The following is a 20,096-nucleotide window of genomic DNA, read 5'->3' as shown; positions in this document are numbered from 1 at the left end:
TAGAGATTAAATAAATCATGGCCTGTCCACACAGTGGGATACTAGCAGCCAATGAAAAGGATTTGGCTAGTCTACATGAACTGATACATACTGATGTGGACTCAGATTATAGGACTGATTATTTTGCAAAAATTAAAATATATTCCTTTGTGTATATAAACTTAAAACTGCAGAGGAATAACTCTGGATGGCTATATCCCAAACGTCAGCAGTGCTTATCTCTGGGAAGTGGTTTGCATGCTTACTACCTTTATTATCTTTTTCAGATACTTCAGCACTGTTGTAACTCCTTGCCATGAACATGAACTGTTAGTGCATCAAAACAATGATACGTTTCCACTTCGCTGTTAAGTTACTATAGCAAAAACAATTGAATGTGTAATTAAATTGCCTAATACACTATGCATGCAAATGTTTCATATTCTAGGGAATCATAACCTTGGAAAAAAGCTATTATTATCTTTGTTAAGGAACAAGCTCATGCTCTACACTGGTGGCCCTTAAAGTGGCCCTGGGCTTGTAGCTTCAGCATCACCTGGGAACTCATCAAGTACTTGACAAGCTGCCCCACCAGTTGCTTGTCACCATATTTGACAAGCCCCCAGTGATTTGATGCTCACTCATATTTGAGAATCACTACTCTGCTTGGTCCAGCCATTGGAGGAACCCCTGCAAACAGGTCACTTTGTTCAGTGCTGTCTCAGTAATTAAAACTTAATTATATACAAGCCCTACTGTTGAACTCTACTCCATACCATTTCAGTTCAAAATTGTTTACTATGACATTTTGCTTGAATGGTAAGGCAAATGAAAAAATGTATCTTTAGATCACTTGTGACTTAACATTTTATGAAGTCCATCACTATGGTTTCCTAATCTTTATTGTTAGAAATGGTAAGTTTTGACTAGGAATTTCACTATGAATAATTTTTTGATTTTTTTGAAAATATTTTAAATCCCTAAACATTATAAAGTGTTCTGTCCATTACCCTCAACATTTATCTTAACCCCAGGAACTTAAAGTCAGTTAACTTAAATGTACATAAAGTACAAATACTTATTTTTTATTTTAGTCAAACAGTTGATGGAATATTTGAAAGGCAATCTGATAAAAACTGCCTCTTCGATTCAGAGGATTTGGGTTTGCCCATTTGTTTTTACCCTGCTTCCTTTTACAAAGGATTTGAGACAATTTACAGAAAGTATGTACACTACTTAATCAAATAAACAAAACTGAAAAAAAAATTAAAAAGCTACCAGGAGCGGCAGCGGAGAAGTTCATTTGAGAGGCTAGGCGTCAGGTTCCATGAACTGCTGTGGCCTTCCTTACCAGTCAAGACAGACAGGGAGCAAAGGCCCGTGTCTTATGCTACTAGCTACGACAAGAAGGCGAACTAGTTACTCAGGAGAATCAAAAATTTTTCTGAGCACTAGAAGAAACAATCCACAAGTATAATGACATATGTGTGATTAAAACTACCGAAGAAAAAAAAGACCATTCATTGTTACTGGTGTCCACCATTTCTCTCTTCCCAGCAGCGTGAGAACAACTGGTGTGTGTAAAGAAGTTCACCCTACCCACTTTGTTCCATGAGGGCCATTGATAGTTCTTTGTCCACTCGGCTTTCCATCACTACCAGGAAGTACTTGCCCTTCTACATTTGGTCTGCCATTATAACCTACACAGTACAATAAAAAACAACAGAACCTGGTAAATTCAACATTCCTGGAAAGTTGGCTTCGTGCTGAAACTATAAGTAGTAACACATCATTTCAAACAGAAACACTAAACAGAATTCTAAACCAACAGCTCATATATTTTAGATGATAATCTTAAATTGTGATTTCTACATGACAGATAAGAATGTCTGATAAGAGGATGGGAAAGCCACAATTTTCTAACAACACTGGGGAAATGACAGTGTTCAGTATAAGTACATTTTCCAGATAAGGTTTAAGACCGTAGTGGTTGTAACTTTATTTCAGCCGGTTGGAAGTTTGAGGCAGGGAGAGTTGGAAGGATGGAGAAAATTATCTCTAGAATGTATTAGATGCTGCCCTGCTCTTCTCGGCGGTTTCTGAACCCAACAACTATTTCTAGCTGACTCAGGTCCCAACCATCAATCACTGAGTGCAGATGCAGCAGGGAGCACTCAATGCTTGCTGTCTTCTCTGTGGCTGCTTGAGAAGTATCTGCTCAGAGGACGTGGGAGGTCCGGTTAGCTGCCCCTTCAGTTGCTGTCTGCCTGCTCATTGCACCTGCCCTTTTTCTTCATCTCAGGCCATTTCTCATTAGCTACAGTTACATAAGGCCCCAATGGGAGCACTCTGTGGTCCAGCCTCACCCACGGGATGAAGTACTTGGGCTTTCCAACAACTATTTGCAGGTCAGACTCATTTCTCTTACTCAAAGAGTTAATGAGGATTAAATACTGGGTTTCTACTATATACATGGGAATGTGGGTTTCACATCTATTTTCAGGGTCTTGGGTTTCCTTAAAGGAGCCAATTTCAATGGAAAACTGACCTCCAAGTGGGACGCTGTTCTATATCTTTACATTGGGTTAAACTAACAGTACCTTGTACAGAGTAACAAATACCAACACATTCATTCAATAATGTTCTATTAGGCCCTCATTCCATGCAAAGACAGTGCAAGTTGCCAATTAACTGAACAGAGACTTAGGGTAAATACTTAGATCCTGCCCTGGGGTCGACGTAGCCTCCCTGTCATAGCTGTCTGCATTCTGTCCTCAGTGTGAGTCACACATCTGCCTGTTAGTCCCCTGGGTGACAATCATCTTTACTCTGCATTTTCTGGAGGTTTTACACAACATTCACTGATGGCGATATCTAAGCATTTCATACCCAACACATTTGAGTTTGTCTCAGAGTATGTTCAATTGAAAGTTTTATGTGCAGAATCAGCAGAGATCCAACATGCACAGGTAGCTAATTCCTTACTGTGAATCCTTTAAATAATCCACGCAGAGTGAACAACTACAAATAACCCAAAATACAGGAAGCTGAGTCTGGTACTATGGCTGCCACACATTTTGACGGGTTAAGACCATATGTTAAAGAATTCAAAGCAGGATGGACAGTGGAATGACAGGGCTGTGGAATTAGAGTGTTTGGGGTTAGAACAGCAGCTCAGCCACTTCACAGCTGAGTCCCGGTAAAGCACTCAGATTCCCAAGCCTTAGCCTCCTCTGTACACCAGGAGAAGGGGTTGCAAACCCTGAGATGGCAAAGAGGGTGAAAGCATGTCTGATTCATGTAAAGCTCTCAACAGGGCGCTTGGGCATAGTAGATGCTCAATAGAACAAAGGCTTCTCAAGAATCCCTATGAACACTGAGAGCCATAAAGAAAATGTTGAGTTAAAAAAAATTACCTTGCCTGAAAGGGGGTCTCACAGGCTGGCGTGAGAAAGGGTTCCGGAACCTGGAGTTCATCATGCGCTGGCGGAGGGAGAGCATCGGGGTGGTAGAGGCATAGACGGGAGGGGCACGGGTGGTGTACCGTGGTGGGGCAGGGGTGCCCACTGTGGGGCTTGGGGTGGCAGGGCTGCCAGGGGGCTGCCTGGGCGGGAGAAGCGAGGCCCGTGCAGGGCTGCCTGGAGGAGGAGGCGGACGCATCACCGGGGTGGCGCTCCTGTCGGCGGGGGCACTCACTCTCGGGGGCGCGAGCACTATGGCCGGCACTGTCTCCCCCTTCCTGATGTTCCCATCCGCAAACTTGTTGCCCCTAGGGATGGAGGACGAGGGCCACTTTGAAACTGAGGACAGAGCGTCCTCGTCCTTTTTTCTTTTAAAAAACGCCAGGTCTTCATCCTCCGTCTCTGCTGAGACGGACTGCTGAGACTTGGAGGTGAGGGGCTCCCGCTTGGGCGGCGAACCCCGGGGGGCCCCGTCCTCCTTCCCCGCCTCCCGGGGCCCGGCCCTGCCCGACCCCCTGGGGCGGATGTGGGTGTGGTGGCTGCCGGGCCTGCCGGGGAGTCTGCGCAGAAGGCTGTCCGAGCCCCTGGCCCGGGTGTCCACCTGGCGGTGCTTGGGCAGCGACGGGGCGGCGTCCTTGGCCCGGGCCGGGTGGGCGGGCGGCCGGACAGCTCGCGCCTCAGCCTTGGCCTCCGTGCTGTCGTGCTGCCTTCCGCCGAGCTCACGCTCGGAGTCCTCGTCGTGATTCCGGGGAGACGCGGGGAGCACCCCTCGGGAGCTCGCTGCGAGCGGAGACTGACTGCCTCGGGCCGCGTGGGGGTCGGAGGAGGCGCCGCCCTGCTGCGTGGGGTGCGCGGGCCTGGGTCGGGAGGGCGGGTGCCCCACGTCCAGGCGCTGCGGGCCGCGGGGCGGCTGTGGGGCCACCGGGGGCCTGGCCGACAGGGGCGTCTCCGCCAGGGCGTCCTTCCGCTGCGGGCTCACCCCTCGCTGGGGGCCTCGCCTGAGGTGCTCCCCACTCCGGAAGGCAGGCTGCCTGGAGGAAGGCACGCGCTCATTTCCCACGGTGGCAGAGAGGGGCTTTTCGTCCTCTGCCTCTCGCTCCTCGCTGTCCCCACGGATCCCCAAGCCCCGCCTGTGGTCAGAAGCTGGGTGGGAATTCGCCCTTGAGTGAACGCGGGGGGACACAGTGGTCGGCAGGGAGCTGGCGGCCTGTAAGCGGGGTTCCCGGCCGCTGCCAAGCCTGTTTGGGTACCTGCTGTGGGCAGCAAAGGGCTTGTGTCTGAGCAAACTGTAATGTCCAGGGACGGGTGGACCTGCGGGCAGCCGGGTCCGAAACGTCGGGGCGGTGGCCTCGGCCTGCCTTCCTCCAACTTCCGCGTCGTTGTCACCATCGCCATCAGAGGCGGCCATTCCCTCGGACACCTGTGCCCTTGAGGAGAGACGAGAGGAGACCGAGGAAGGCTTGGTAGACCGGGAAGGCGCATAGGACTTGGCAGCCGGGCCATCGTGCCCATTCTTCCAGCCCCTGGAGAGGGGAGATCCGGGCTGTGGTTCGGTGGGTAGTGGCCAAGATGAGCCCCCCTGGGATAGAGAAAGTCTCGAGGGTGGGACTGAAGCACTTGAATTTTCCTCCCCATCCCCAATATGGGGTTCCCTCCGAGCGGGCAGGGCTGGTTTTGTGCCATAGTGCACAGAGCTGTCCCGCAGGGCGCCCGAGGCCGACTGGCGGCTGGGCCCCAGCGCTGGCCGCGCACGGACAGGACTCTTGGGAGGCGGCTGCTGCGAGGCGGTGGCCTTGGGGTGCGGGTAACCTGCGGCTGGTGCGTCCTCTTCTTGGCCCATGGAGTCATTGTCAGCAGAGCTGGAAGGGTGGTTGGAAGAGGGCCCCCCTGAAGGGCGGGGAGCGCTGCCCTCGGTGGGCCTGTCGGGGACAGAAGGATGAGGGTGGGAGGCCAGGGAGGAGCCACCCCTATCCACACCTTCCCTTAAGGGCAGCACTGGCATTCGCGCTCTCACTGGAGTCCTTCCAGAAGTGAGAACCGGGTGGACAGATCTACTTGGCGGCCTCTGCTGTGGCTTCTGGTCTTGGGTCTCTGAGGGTGACACTGGTGGGTCCCCTTGGGAATCCAGCTCCTCCTCCACGGTGATTTCTGTCAACTGAAGATCCAACCCTTCAGTCTTTGTAGGGTGGAGTTGGGGTTTCCTGGGCACCCCACCATTGGCCAATATTTTGTTCTTCAAATCAAGAAGAGGGTTCTTGACATTTCTGCCCCTGGGAGAAACAGGCAAATGGGTGTGTCCTGAGGAAGCTGGAGCTTTGGGAGGCGCTGAGGGAGGTTCGGGTTTTTTAGGCTTCCAGTTCTCTGAATCTGCTTTCTGCTGACCATCCGACTCACTGGTAAGGGCTGTAATGGATTTCAAAGAATTTGCCATCAAAAGCCGAGCAACAGAAAGTATTTAAGATGGCAGTATGGAGGCATTTAAAATTAGTATTTCTAACTGATAACTTTTAATTATTTAGATCTGGGACACATATTTTCCCAGTTACAGCAATCTCTTTTTAAAGTTCTGTTTTGCTTTAAGTAATACAGCCCTAGAAAACGTGTGTGTTGAATTTCCATAAAGTGAATCAAGTTATGTCGCAGCTTATTATTTGAAGGAATTCCAAATTGAGGACTTTAAGGCATCCACTGACTGTAAATTCAAAATCTTAGGTAGGATTTTTTTAAATATAACTGTCAGGATATTACCAATGCATTATAAACATTCTCAACTATGTAGGCAAGGAACACATTTAAACCTGGTATCAAATGTTGAGTGATCTTGACTCAAAACTGTATGGGGATGTGTTATATGTGATGTGCACATGACTGGGTGAGCAACAAGTCTGTAAGTTTTGAGGCCTTACAACGAGCTTCCTATTCTGCCTACCACATCCTTGCTTGCTTCTTTCTACTTGCCTAGAATCCCTCTAATAATAGATACATCGTAATCTATTATTAGCCCTTCCATAATCCCAAAATAGGGCCTTAAATCAAAAGACTCCCCTCTAATTTACCCTGTCTTGGGAGTAGGAATTCTAGAAGGGATGTTCGAAGGGGAGGTGAATTCATAGAGCAATGGGGGACCCAGAGGATACAAACTGCATCTATTTCAGTTCTCCAGGATGGCTCGGTTCCACACTACAGTGTACTGTGGGTCCTCTGCATAATGAAGGAGGCAGACACCAGTATTTGGAATAAATGTGAGGAAGCAAAAAACACAGTCCAAAAATACCTCACTCTGATTTTGGGTTCTATTAACCTAATTAGTTTTGATATTGATCAAATAAACAAGGTAACTGAGATTCTTCTGAGAAAAGCTGTTCCCCAAAATAATAGAATACAAATTTTAAAGTTTTAATGCTATTTAGAAATTGAAGAGAGGCAACAATTAAAATGTCATGGTACACCTGTAAAAATGTTCTTTCTCTGTCATCATAAACCCAAACTTGTACAGTGATATAAGATGAAGCACATTATCAATATATTCATGTTTTCATAATTTTAAATAATTACTGTTTTCAGCAATCAATAACATTTTAGTCTTTGGGGAAGACTCATCTCCAAAGGGACTACAAAAATATTTTAGATATCAGTGTGTAAACTTTGTCCCCAAAATCAATGAAGCAGTTTTAAACCCAGGAGTACAACTCAAAGTAATACAGAAATGAAGAGAGAGAGAGAGTCACGAACACCCAGCGCTTACTTGGCATAGCGACAACGAAGGCTTTGGAGTGAGGCCCCTGTCCTCTCCTGTTCGCGGCCCGGATTTTGAAAAGATAGCGTTCCCCAGGCTGCAGACCATCCACTAGCGCAGAAGTAGTCTCTCCAGGATAGGTGAGGGACTTGGCTCCGAATGGTTTGAGAGCCGGGGCGAATGAAAGAATGTATTCTGAAATGATTTGGCAGACGGTTGGAAGGAGGAAACTGAAAACAGTCCTGTGTCCAGCAGACAGACTGTATGGGCAGGATGAATTAGAACGTGCATTACTAAAATTAATAGTCTAGCAATGCACGCCAAGTCAGCAGCTGGAGCATAAAGACACAGTAGAAGGTGAACTAGCATTCATTTAGGCTACCGGGTAGGGCTGTGTAGTTACTTAGCTGGCAAGTTTCCACTTTCAGCAAATTAAACATATGGAACCCAGGAGGCCGGTCTTCACACAATTTACCAAAAATATTTATACTATGGGTTTTTTTGCCATTATATATATTGCTAATTCACTATGACAGAATTAATATATCCTGAACAGAAGAAACCATGCAAAAAGAAATGACAACTGATGGGAACTGATTCTGAATAGCTGCTGACACCTTTAGGAGTTCCAGTTTGTTAATCTGGGCAATTTTTATTTGCACATTAAGCCAAATAAAGTCCACATTTTGAATATAATTTCATTTTTGTAGGAACTATAGAAGTTCTTAATATATGCAGATAAGGATATTTCATAGTATTTAAAACTAGAAAAGTTGCCAAGTAGTAGATTTCTGTGATGTCTAATGTTTCCATCTTAAATGGCTATATCTGTAAACATATCCTGTCCTTGAACTTTGAGAATCATAGCAAGTTCAGTCCAAGGACTTTACTATATCTCTATGCTTATATGGAAATACGGAAATGTACAGAAGCCATGTTTTAAAGCATAATTTTCACCCTCAACTAAAAACTGTCATGCCTCTTTTCCTCCCAATGGAGTTAAAATTTATAAAACTTATCAAATTAATATGAATAGGAGCTCACTAAGAAAAAGAATTTAAATTACGGAAATACCAAACAATTACCATGCTTCAGAGAGGAGCGTGGGAGATCTTTTCTTTTTCCCTAAGATTTAATCTTTTAAAATTAAACCAATTTAAAAACTTTCAACCAAAAATGCTTTTGCAGCATTTGTCTGGGGTAAAAGAAAAAAAAACAGCATTCTTTTCTTGTTGAACAAGCTAGTCATTTGTGGTGGTCAAAAGTAAGAATGAAAAGAACCCACTGTCTATAAAATTTTATAATTCAGATTTTTTTATGGATCCAATTCATCTGGAAAGCATTTAACCATGTCAAGGTATGTTCTTTTATGATGTTTTATATTTCTCATACATAAAAAACAGGGCCCCAGTAGAGTTATAATTTTCAATCCCACCACTCCCCCTTTGTGAAAACTGCCCCAGCAGGGTTAGGACATGGTGCTCTTCTGGACATAAAAACTTGGTAGCTGTTAGTATTTCTGGAAGTATTTAATCGACTACCAGTGGCCTTGTTCCACTAAAGAGCTGTAAATATCAACTAAGATGTGGGAGAGGGGAAGAAAACAAGTAAGTAGTTGCTGAAGGAGCAAAAATTGGCATTTTTATAACTAAAAAATGTGGTCAGCCAAAAAATGTCTTCAATTTTCAGAAGCCTTTTCAGCACCACACATTTAACACAGAAGGAGCCAGTGTTGGAATGGTCATAAAAAGAATAGTTCAAAGGAACCAATTAAATATTTATTTTCTTCATATGATTCTGGCTTATTCCACTGAAAAAAAAAATGGGCAAGAACAGTACAGTATGTTATCTTTAAAAAAACTGGAAAACGAGAGCATTAAGTTTAGAAAATAGGATCCCACATCTAACTTCCTTAATTTCAGTTGTTCCATGGAAAGCCGTCCTTACAAGTCAGCAAAAATAACTTACAGATGAATACAAAACAGAACCATTCAATTTTTCTTATTAAATTCTCAAAGGAGATTAGTGATAATAACTCTGGACTTCTTTAAGCTTACACAAACTTTCCATAGTTCCTGGATATATTAGACTTAAAGTTACCTTCCAAAATCAAGTAACAATGAAAAGTACCTTCAGGATACGTTCATATAGGTAATGTCAGGGAAAAACTTCAATACAGCCCATGAAAATATCTTGAAATACACTTCTGAAAGGTTCTTGGATGTTTTTGTATTAAAATGAAGTGGCCTGTGCTTTTATTTAATATTCTTAACAGACGATTTTTAATTTAATAAATAGTCACTAGTTGTGACTATTCTATGTAAATTTTTTTAATCTACAGTACTTTTTTTTTCTATTTTAAGATCATAGTTTCCTCAATCAAAAGAGTTAACTAATCGGATTAATGATTGTACATTGAGCTTTGACCCCCCTATACTGAATTTTATTGTTGTTAACAACCATTTGATCAATAAATATGAGAGATGCCCTCTCAAAAAAAAAAAAAAGAGTTAACTAATAAAAAGGCTAACAAGTGGGGGGAAAATCCATTTTCTATTTGATTTTATTACTTGATTTTCAAACTCATTAAATATTTATGGTCCCTCTGGGTTCCTATTCAGTCTTACTTTCCATGACCTTACTGGCACAGTGAAAGAATCCATAGCATGAAAAAGAAGGTGTCATTTGTATGGGTAAAGGTCATGACAATATCACACCCATCCAATCAAAAATACCCCTTCTGAGAGCTGTGCCATAATCCCTGTGTATGGGGAAGATGAAAAGGCATCTCTCCTATGCCCTGGGTCTTACTGACAATGAACACCGGGCATGAAATATCCTTGTCCACTGGGTCTGCACCCCATATACGTATGTTGCTTCCCTGTTGCTTTTGTGGCTGGTGAGCCTGCTGTCAGAACCAGTGCTCCTCAGAGTCAGCATACATGCACATCTCCATTTGGGGCATCCCACTCCTGTGCACACCTTATCCTTGAAGTAAAGAGTTCCTACCTTTCACTTTCCCCTCCGTCTCAGGCAGCGCGTCCCAAGCTACAGTCACAGCTGTAGGTTTGCCATTGACTGGCCAGACGTTTAAGTTTTCAGGAGCTGTGGTAGGAGCTACAAAAGGACAAGGACCAAGGTTTAAAAATGCCCTGAGGGATATCTAAACATCAGTGGCCGATGGCCCCTGTGTACACACTTTTAATGAAGAGCTATTGTGTTAATTTTTATTATAAGAAAGAAAATTCTACATTTGCTTTTTGTGTAATAAAGTGATTTATGTCAGTTCTACCAACTGATATAGTGAGTTTAGAACTATCTAGGGAAATGCTTTTAGGAATTCAGAATTTCTCTCATTGCTGAACACTGTAATCTACAAAGAAGATTAAAATCCATTTCCACCTTTTTTTAAAATAAAGCTTTTAAAGACATAGTTTAAAAGAAAATAATTGTAGTCTTGGATACAAAGCAAAATTCTCCCCCAGAACCAAACTCAAGTCTAGGAGAGACTCTCCTAGAGACATGTTACTCAGGGGTGCTCATGAGTAGTGGTGATTTACGGATACTCCACACTGGGGTTTAATGTGCTTCGTGGGTCAGAATAACATGCTGATGAAACTGACCAGTGAAGGATAAAACATATATCCAAGGAAGCAGTTCCTGAACTTCTTTGCATTCATACATCAAAACATTTCCAAGATTTAAGGTTAATGTTAAAAAAAAAAAGTGCCTCAGCTGCCCTTATCACTTGGCTTCTTAAATCTTATATTAGGGGTAACTCCCCAATTGAAAGTCCAAAGGCTCTTTTAAATACAGACCAGATTCTGGTGTTCTCTGAAAGACAGATGTACTCCATTTGCCATCCCTTTCGCCCTGTGAAATACGGACTGCAAATTCGTACATGGTGTCTGGAATCAGGTTCTCGATCAGCACACGTCTGTTGGAAACCTGCTTGTAGTCCCACCTTGCTGACTCCCCCTTTTCTCGATGGCGCACAGTGTACTGTCTGTAAGAGAACACAAGGCAATACTGTTGATCTGTTCTCTGCAACTCAACACTAGGTTCCTGTTCTTTCTCCTGCTGTAAAGGATGATTCTTGGAAGTAGAGAAATCAAGGAGAAAAATCTAAACTTCTAACTATGTTACGAACTCAAGGAATCTACTGAAATTCCACAGAAAGATGTCTAAAGTGGCCAGGAAAGATGGAGTTCGTGTCTTTTCAAGGCCAAAACATCTTACTACTCAAAAGATCAAGCAGAGATCAAGAAAGGAAGGGATAGAAAGGGGACAGTTTTTGTGAGGTAAATGTGTCTGTGGGGCGGGGGGTGTACATGTATGGTGTAGAAAGGGCAATATTAAGAACCAGAACTGGCCCAAGGTATCTTGGCTCTCTAGAAAAGAAAGACAAGTCTTATTTCATGCCAAAATAGGTATATTTTCTATAGGTTCTGGAGGAAAGGCCACATGTGGTTTTGAGTAGCCTTTTTACCGTGAGAAGGAGCAAAAATGTATATAAAAAATGGAGGAGGATAGAGAGCGTACAAAAGGAATTCTACTGTGTGATGATCATGGAGAGAAACTGGTGTGACCAAACGTGATATTCAACAATTAGAGGAAGAAGACATCCTCAACATTCTTAGAGTCGCAATGGTATTTACTGGATTCCTTTTCCAAGAAATTTTCTTTATGGCCACATTTCTTTAGAAAACATTTGATGTATTAAGAATGTGCTATTCATTATGATATTTAATAAGTCCAGATAAGACTGCAGTTGCAGACATGGCACACTAATTAACACAAAAAGAGTTCTGCTAAAAAAACTCAAGCCCTCTTTTGTTGTTGGAAGGCATCAAGATGTTGGAAATAAAAGTTCAGTGGTAATCTGGAACACTTCTTGTTGGGAGACCATCTGGCTAGAGAGGGGATCACTGTGAAACTTCTGAGGTCTTTCAAAACACCAGATGTCTTTTTTTACTAGCAGACAATGAAACTGTATCTAATACAAATAATAGCACATATATACAGACATATTCTTAGCATTTTAATCTGTCCACTTTTTAAAGTACATTCACTTTTCCAGGTTGCAGGTCGGTTCAAAAGTTAACACATAGTGACTAGGCCACCAAATCTTTGGCTTTCTCTTGGCTATATAAATTATTCAGTCATTTAACATGTAGAGTTTTGATGACTCTATTAATCTACCACTAACTAAAAATGGTGCTCACAGTGGGCTTTTAAACGTAGAAGTTATTTTAACTTTATGATTGGCTTTTCTTCCATTGCTATTGCAAATCAATATGAAAACCAGAGTAGCCTAACAGCATGTCTTAAGAGAAAAACAATGCGTTTTGCTATGCATGAATGGGTTGGACATGAAGCAGCCAACTTCAAACTTCAAGCAGCAGTTTGAAGAATGTCTAAAGAGGAACGATTGTGGGCAAGGCACTGGATAAATGTCCACCCCTCTACGGGAGAATCCTTCCTACTTCTTCTCTTCCTGGATCACAAAAGGAACAGAAAGACCTCCACCCCCCAGATGGGTTCACATTCTCCGCACAGGAACAGATCATGAGGCAAAGCAAAACATAAATGGGGTAAAGAAAGAAACAGAATCTAGAAAATTTCCAGAGCAAGTGAGATGCAGGTTCTGCTGTGTGCATTCCACATGAGGCCTTGGGAGCATCTAATATGTGTGACCCCACTCAGGATTAGCTAGATGTCATTAAATAGCCTACCATTCCTATACAGAAGAGGCTAGCATTCTTATGTGTCAGAAAATTCAATCATTCAAAAAAGATGTGTCATGTCAGGACCAGAAAAAACACATCTGTCATGTATAAAATAAAGGCAAATATGGAAAAGTACCTAGATGCAACAACTTTCTTCTGTTTTTCCACAAGAGGGTCCACCCAGGCTACGAGCACAGATTGAGACGACATGACCCGCACGTTGATGTCTTCAGGGACGTCCAGGTCATCCTCTTCTGAAATGACAATGGGCCACATGGAAAGGCTGTCTCTAACAACAGGCTCTTCCCTGAGTACCCACTGGCTTCCGGAATTTATTATTCACCCTATAATTTTTGAATTACTTTTGCATAATCTAGGTATAATGAAATGAACAGAAATTTAAACCAAAATTATTTGATTGGTCAATGTAGAAAAACCAAAATCTCCACTCTTGCTCTTTTTGCACAGAGTCTAAAAAATGGACAGTTCACTTGAAAAGCTGCCCAACCTTGCTGACATACAGAACAGTACAGAAGGGATGCTCTGCCTTAATCAAAGTACTCTAAGTAACCCACTGTTTTCTCAATATACACTAGAAAGTTGCTGGGAAATAATACCATTTTTATGGGAAGCAATATTTTAAGGGAAGAAAAGCTCAAATCAGAGTATTTCCTTGGTGATCATGACATGAAATGGAAATTTTGGTTCAAACAACTGCACAAATCACATTGGGTTAAATGTCCTCATATTTGAGAACATGCGATTCTGAGACAGATTAAAAGTTATATTCAGATATAAAATAGAATTCATCTTCCAATTTCCAACAGAATACATCATAGTCACAAAGCCTGTAGTTTTGTTCAACCTCTAACATAAATTGAGAACTTAACAAGATGTCTTCAGTTTTGCTTTTTATTCTCTTGGGATTTTCGTTTGTTTTCTTTTTTCTTTTTTCTTTTAGGGACCATGTGCAGTCACATTAGACCATGGCTTGAGCAGATGCATCCTTAGAAGCATACCTGAAATCTTCCGTTTTGTGAGGGCGGCCCTGTAGACTGGCTGGCTCTGCCCCTGAGAGTTCAGGGACTGCAGGGAGACCACGTACACCGACTCAGAGGCTGTGGATCGACAGCAAGGGGTGAGGCTCTGGGCTTGAAGCTCCCGGAACACACAACCCGAGGGGTCTGCGTTCCCAACCCCACCTCCCATCTCATCTTCCTTGGGCATTCCCCTTCCTTGGAACAACGGAAGAAGAGCCCAAGAACATAGGAACTGAACGCAAGAGAACACTATTACGTTAGGAAATGTGGAAGTGAGTTTTACCTATAATTCCTGAAAAATGAAATTTTTATCTCATCAGCATTGAAGAAAGATGAACAATGTTCAAAAAGGAAAAGAAGAGTATATTTATCCACATAATTCCCCCAATTTCTTTTTACCTCCAAAATAGAGAAGAGGGGTGACTCTGTATTTATCTGTCATCAAATAGAAAGGAGAGATACAAAAACAGCGAGTGACTGGTTAGCAGCCCAGAGCTGACGATTTACCCTTCTGAACTAAAATCCTCAGAATTGAGTCTTTGAAGATCTGCTAAGAGCAAATGTAAGAGCTTAAACACATCCTCTATCTCTAGATTGTTCTTCCAGCTAGTCCCCCTTCCCTCTCCAAATTGTACACTGGGCCCACTAGTATACAATTTAACCTAAACTTGAAAACTTTATTTGGGAAAAAAATTAAAACAATGAGATAAAACTTGTTACTCTTGAGTACTGTGGAATCATAGAGTCTGAGACCTGGATGAAGCCTTGGCTATCCTCCAATTGGACCTTCTATTTTACAAATAAGGACATAAAGCCCAAAAATTGATTGATTTGCCCAAGGGCACACCGCTCAGAAGGACTCATAATTTTCTGAATCTGAGGTTGCTAATGCCTAACTCCAGGCTCTACTGACTGACTGAGCTTCCTGCAGCCTTAATCAATTGAAGAATCAAAATGAGGCAACCTGATATATTTCTAAATCAGGTAGCTCTGCCATCAAGTAATACATGAGTAAAGGAACAAAGGTGACACCAAGATCCCAAAGGAAACTCGTACACAGGCGCCCTTCCTTCTGGCCTTGCTGACTTCCACAGGGCAGTGGGAAAACAAGTCTTTTGTTTTTACAAACAGCATGTTGACTTAAACATAAGAGGAGACCTGTGTTCAAAAACCTCACATACAGAACCTCTTTATGTAAAGTACGCTGCTGTAGGCTAAGCAGGTTGCAAGGGAAGGGGATAATCATTGACAACCTGCCCCGCCTCCACCTACAGGGCGAGTGAAACTCACGCTGTGGCAGGAGTAAATTATTATTTAGGCTAAGGCCCTCAGACCTTCTTCTACTAGAGAATTTTTAAACATAGGTTTCATAAAAGGAAGGAATCAAGTTTGTAACACTTGGGTTCACGGAACATCAGACTAAGCTTCGAAACAGAGGAGTCCCCTCCCGTCTACTAATTTCTTGGTGCGGTTGACAGCAGAACCACGCCAAAGGTCAACCAGGACAAATCCCTGCCATCCAACCTCACAGCCCAGGAGCGTGTATAGGCAGCTGAATGGGAAAAGCAGGAGCCCGTCACTGATCGAGAACCACCTATCACTGATTAAGAACCATCCCACAGTCAACATTTTTACACATCTGTGATGTATTCGTTGAAGTTCTCCATTTTTTTTTTAATGCTCGGATTCTTGATTTACTGTGTTCTCCAAACTGAACTTGGCCCAAGACGGTCAGGAGGGAAGGGCTGTGTACCGCAGTAGCCACAGTAACAGCCCGGCTCTGTGGGAACTTTCGTGTCAGTTCTTCATGGAGTCCTGACGACAGCGCCCGCCAGGAAGCTACTGTCATTGTCTCCTTGTCATTCGGGGAACCGGGTGCAGGGGTGAGCCGACCCCCGGAGGCCAGGGACTGAGCAGCAGGGCCGGGTCTCACACCCAGGTCAGTGCGGCACTCAGTGATGCAGGCGCGGAGGGCACGGGGCCCCCAGCTGACCACGCACTCTTCCTGGACCAAGACAGTGCGCACCAGTAGGCTGTGCAGCACCCACCTTTATCACAGCAATGTAACGAAGACACAGGTGTGCACAAACAGACTTCTTTGGGTGCCCCTGATTATTGAATAAAGGGTGGAAATAAAATTTCCAAAATGGCCATGGCCTCCGCAGCCCAGTGACTCTGTAGCCCCAGGCACCACCCTCCCTGTCAGGGACACCATGCAGGCTCGCTTCCCAACCTCAAGGAGTGTGACGTGCGGGGACCCCCAGGGGCTCCACTTGGGAAGGTCTGTTGTGCCTTCTGGGAGGACTCCACGCTGACACAGATTTGTTCTTGATTACAGTCTGGCTCCCAATCTGAGCTCTTGGGGCTGGTCATCTCCTCTCCCCTCCCACAGCCCCGTCCTCTGGTGGCCTTCTCAGACCCCGTGCTGTGCAGCAGCACCTCCTGCCTCCCGGGCCTGCTGGAGGGATTCCGGTGCCCCCCGTGGGTGAGCTCTGTCTCTGTTCACTGCCTCTCTGGGAGGGACAGCTGGGGCCCCAGGGCTGGGCATGGGGCCTGCCACAGAGGATGCCCAGTAAGACGTGTTTAATGAAGGACTCAGAAGGGGGCTTCTGCTGACCAGACCTCAGGCCCACTTTTCTCCACGTCTCTAGAATGTTTGGCCATTCTCTGCAATACCACATTTTGAATGGCTTCTCAGATACAAGAGGAATTTAAACTCATCTGAGGATAACATAAGGAGATAGGCATCAGGTAAGGCGGTAGGCCTGCTCCAACCTCTCTCTGGGGATTCACTTTATCCCCTGCTCCCCATCCTGGAGGGGCACACGTGCAGGGAGACCCCTTCCTCTTTCTGACAACCTCTTAGGTCATCCACAAAGGCAAGGTCATTGTTTTTTACTTGGTGAAAATTCAAAAGCTAACATGCCGTAGCAGAACTGCAGCAAAGACCTGCACTCTCCTTCAGGCTGGGGCTGGGGCCAAACCCTGACCTCGGTTCCACCATTTGCTTAAGTGTAGGACATGCAAAAAAAAAAAAAAAGAAACCCTTCTGCTATCCTGCAGTTAGTCAGGGGCTCACTACTGAGGAAATGAAAAGACGAAAAGAACAAGCCAGTTGAAAAACTTGTCAACATTAAGTGACACTTTAATGTGGGACGTCTATGAAAGACTCACAACAATGAAAACTTTCCACTTAAAAATGCTCTCCAGCACTATCAGAAGTGCAAAAGTGGCGACTCTGTTCTTCTGCCAATAGTCTGGGTGGAATTTGGCCTGAAACACCAAAACAGAGCCCTATAACCTGCACAGGACCCCTACTCAGGGCAAGGGGTGGGCTCAGGAGTGAACAACCAAAGGATCTCCACATTATCCTGTGGCCCAGGTGACTGAGCCTCTAGCTTGAGGCCTCGCTGCTAACGCTGCAAAAGCATGGACAGCTCGGGTTTCCCCACTTGCTTCTGCAGTCCCTCATGGCTTCCCGAGGCAGAAAGGTGACTAGCCTCTTTCGGCTGGAAGAAGTCTGAAGCCTTTGTCTTGAGATGTCTTCACTGCACTGCCTGGCTCACTGCTGCGTGTGCCATGGGGAGTCCACAGAAAGCCCACCGCAGGCCACAGCTGACCCTGTGCCATGAGCACCCAGTGGACTTTTCCAGGAGTCTCAGCAGGTGGCTGACTACAGTGGGGACAGCACGGTGCCTTCTGAGGTTGCTTGCAAGGGGGAGCCAGCCTGGCCCTCCTCACAGTGTCTCCACCAGCTCAGATCTGCCCCGGTCAGTGCCCACCACACAGCTCAGGCAGCCAGCCTGGGGCCCTGGTGTGGGGCTGCTTGTCCAGAATGTGGGGTGGTTGTGCCTTTGGAGCAGTGGGCTGCACCCCCAGGGCACCGGCTGGCCTCCGCACTGCAGACCATACCCCCCACCCCTGGCTGCTGTCTGAGCTCCCTCTGAGGTCCACCCCTGCACAGCTCTGCTGGGCTCCGCCCTCTGTCTGGTCCCTCCAGTCTTTGTTCCCACCATTTGCCTGCCCCTCGTCATGTCTGAGGGAAGATTTCGCCTTGGTAACTACGGGGGCGCCACAGGCACCCTTCTGGTGGCAGCGCACAGTCCTTCAGCTCATGGCCTTTGCCTGGAGCCAGGCCTCCTTCCTGTCTCGGATGCTGGAAGCTGAGCCCCACCTGAGTAAGTGCAGAGCCCGCTGGACCTACTGGAGTCTTCCGGGAGGGCCCAAAAGATGACACCCTCTTCTTTGAGTACTGATTCAATTGGGAAATAACAGGAAAGGAAGCAGCGGGGCCAGAATTTTTATTGCAGGTGCCAACTAAGTTGGAGAACTGGGGGGCAAATATACTTTCTAGTACTGAAACCCAAAATTGCAGGCCTTGCTGCCCCAGCAGCTCTGGGCTCTGCGTGACTTGGGGCAGAGTGTTATCTCTGTGGCTGGGCTTCCCCCCAAGAGGAGATATGAAGGGGCCAACCCGTGCTTACCCAGTGCCTCCTGCCAAACTCATCAAGTAAATAAGCAGGAGTGAGGGAAGGGGGAGTAAGTCAGGAGCATTGTAACTACTGGATCTGGTCCACACTAAGAAAGTGCTAAGCATGAGGGATGAGCATTGCCCCTTTTGGACCATGGCCTATGTCCACTGTCCAGACCTGTCAGTGAGTAAGGCCAGCGAGGGACAGGCCTCAATCCAAGCTGGAACAACATACATAATCTCTCCCACTCACAGCAAATGTTCCCTTCACAGTTCCAGGGCCAGCACCTTTTCACCCAGTGAGGGTTTGCAAAGAGGGAGGAAGGCAGGCCTGATTTGCAGGTGTCATCATCTGCCCCCACATTTCATCTTGATGGCACCCATCCAATACCCTAGGATCTAAGACAAAGTTTAAAGAGCAAAACAATGAGAGCAGAGTCAAGATAAGAACAATGTTCACCCCCTCTCATGTCTGGAAAAATGGCACTTGGAGGGCAGCCTTGTCCTGCTGCTAACTGAAGGTTAAAAGGATGGGGGCACGGACAGAGGGGAGAATGAGGAGTAAAATGCTGAACAGTTGTAATACCTGGAAAATGAACATTACAACTGAAATGCAATGATCTTTCATGAACGAGTCTCTAAATATTGAAATGATTGCAAAACATTGAATGCCAAGAACATTAAACTCACCCAGCTTCTTAATTTCATGTGTTCGCTCATCTCTTGTCAGTGGAACATAATTCATCTTCCGGCCACTTTCTCCATAGCCCAGAAGAAAACCTCGTGATCTGCGTGGACTCTTGACTCCGGACAGGCGTGGTGCCTTCCACGCAACAGACAGCCGGTCGTCTGAGGATCGGACGCGGACACGCAAGGGCTTGTTTGGCACTTCCTTTTCTTAAAGAGGACACGACACAGAAGCGATTACACACCCCTTAGAGTTTACCATCGAGAATAGAACACCTGTCTAAAGGCAGAGATGTAGCAATTAGTAGCCGGGCTTAAAACATGTGTTTCTGGGAATCAATTCCAGTAAGAACATTTTCTTCCCAAGGGTATCGACACTCCATGCACACGCTCTGTGCCTCATTTCAGACCAAGAGGTCTGAAGAACTTAAAATGAAAACATACCATGTGTGAGACCACCAGCCAGAAGTCTGAGATGTTTCACGATCTTTATTTTCATCTATTTCCTTTTGCCTCCTTAAGGCCAAAACTATGTATTCTCTGGTGAGAGCTGCAGGTCAGCAAAAATATACAGCAAACACATTTGTGTGCTATTTATAGCTGTCTTCCAAGAAGCGTTTCCACTATAAGGTTGAAAGACAGGCTTTCTTTGTCTTTAAGGTGGATCACTAAAGTCTAAATGTTAACTGATTTCTGGTTTTGATCTTATTCTTTCTTACATGTCTGTCTTGCCCCTCCAGTCAAACCATGCTGTTATCCTCAACCTCTATTGTTTCCTTCTTGCTAAATTAATCAGTTTTGAGAAATCCTTTTGCTAAGTGACTCAATCTCAAGAAACACCCACTGTTAACTTTTCAAAGCACTGCACCCTGATGGCCCATACTTAGTGTTTGAAGTTTTGCTTTTATATCAATGAAGAGCTGATAGGTTTGGGGACATGGATGATGAGACAACTACATTGCCCATTTCTGATGGAGGGGTCTCGTTCTAGCC

The 20,096-nt window shown here is 45.0% G+C and overlaps 1 protein-coding gene across 3 annotated transcripts in view; it reads right to left on the bottom strand.

Annotated features, from left to right (window-relative positions):
• The window catches only part of FNDC1 (fibronectin type III domain containing 1), an 87,912-nt gene that overhangs the window by 27,118 nt on the left and 40,698 nt on the right, over nucleotides 1–20,096 (bottom strand). For 2 of the 3 annotated variants that reach the window (XM_037023726.2, XM_073219853.1), the window contains 8 exons: nucleotides 19,107–19,313; nucleotides 13,925–14,023; nucleotides 13,042–13,159; nucleotides 10,995–11,182; nucleotides 10,186–10,293; nucleotides 7,186–7,371; nucleotides 3,396–5,843; nucleotides 1,579–1,679 (listed from right to left, as the gene is read on the bottom strand). In XM_037023726.2, the coding sequence (XP_036879621.2) occupies nucleotides 1,579–1,679; nucleotides 3,396–5,843; nucleotides 7,186–7,371; nucleotides 10,186–10,293; nucleotides 10,995–11,182; nucleotides 13,042–13,159; nucleotides 13,925–14,023; nucleotides 19,107–19,313 (3,455 nt within the window). The remainder of the gene's footprint in view (nucleotides 1–1,578; nucleotides 1,680–3,395; nucleotides 5,844–7,185; nucleotides 7,372–10,185; nucleotides 10,294–10,994; nucleotides 11,183–13,041; nucleotides 13,160–13,924; nucleotides 14,024–19,106; nucleotides 19,314–20,096) is intronic. The other variant, XM_073219852.1, reaches the window with a different exon arrangement.

Source organism: Manis javanica, chromosome 13, assembly GCF_040802235.1.
Source record: "Manis javanica isolate MJ-LG chromosome 13, MJ_LKY, whole genome shotgun sequence".
In the NCBI taxonomy this organism is placed as follows: Eukaryota; Metazoa; Chordata; class Mammalia; order Pholidota; family Manidae; genus Manis; species Manis javanica.
The sequence above is the reverse complement of the archived record's forward strand: the minus strand, read 5'-3'. Positions and strand labels throughout refer to the sequence as shown.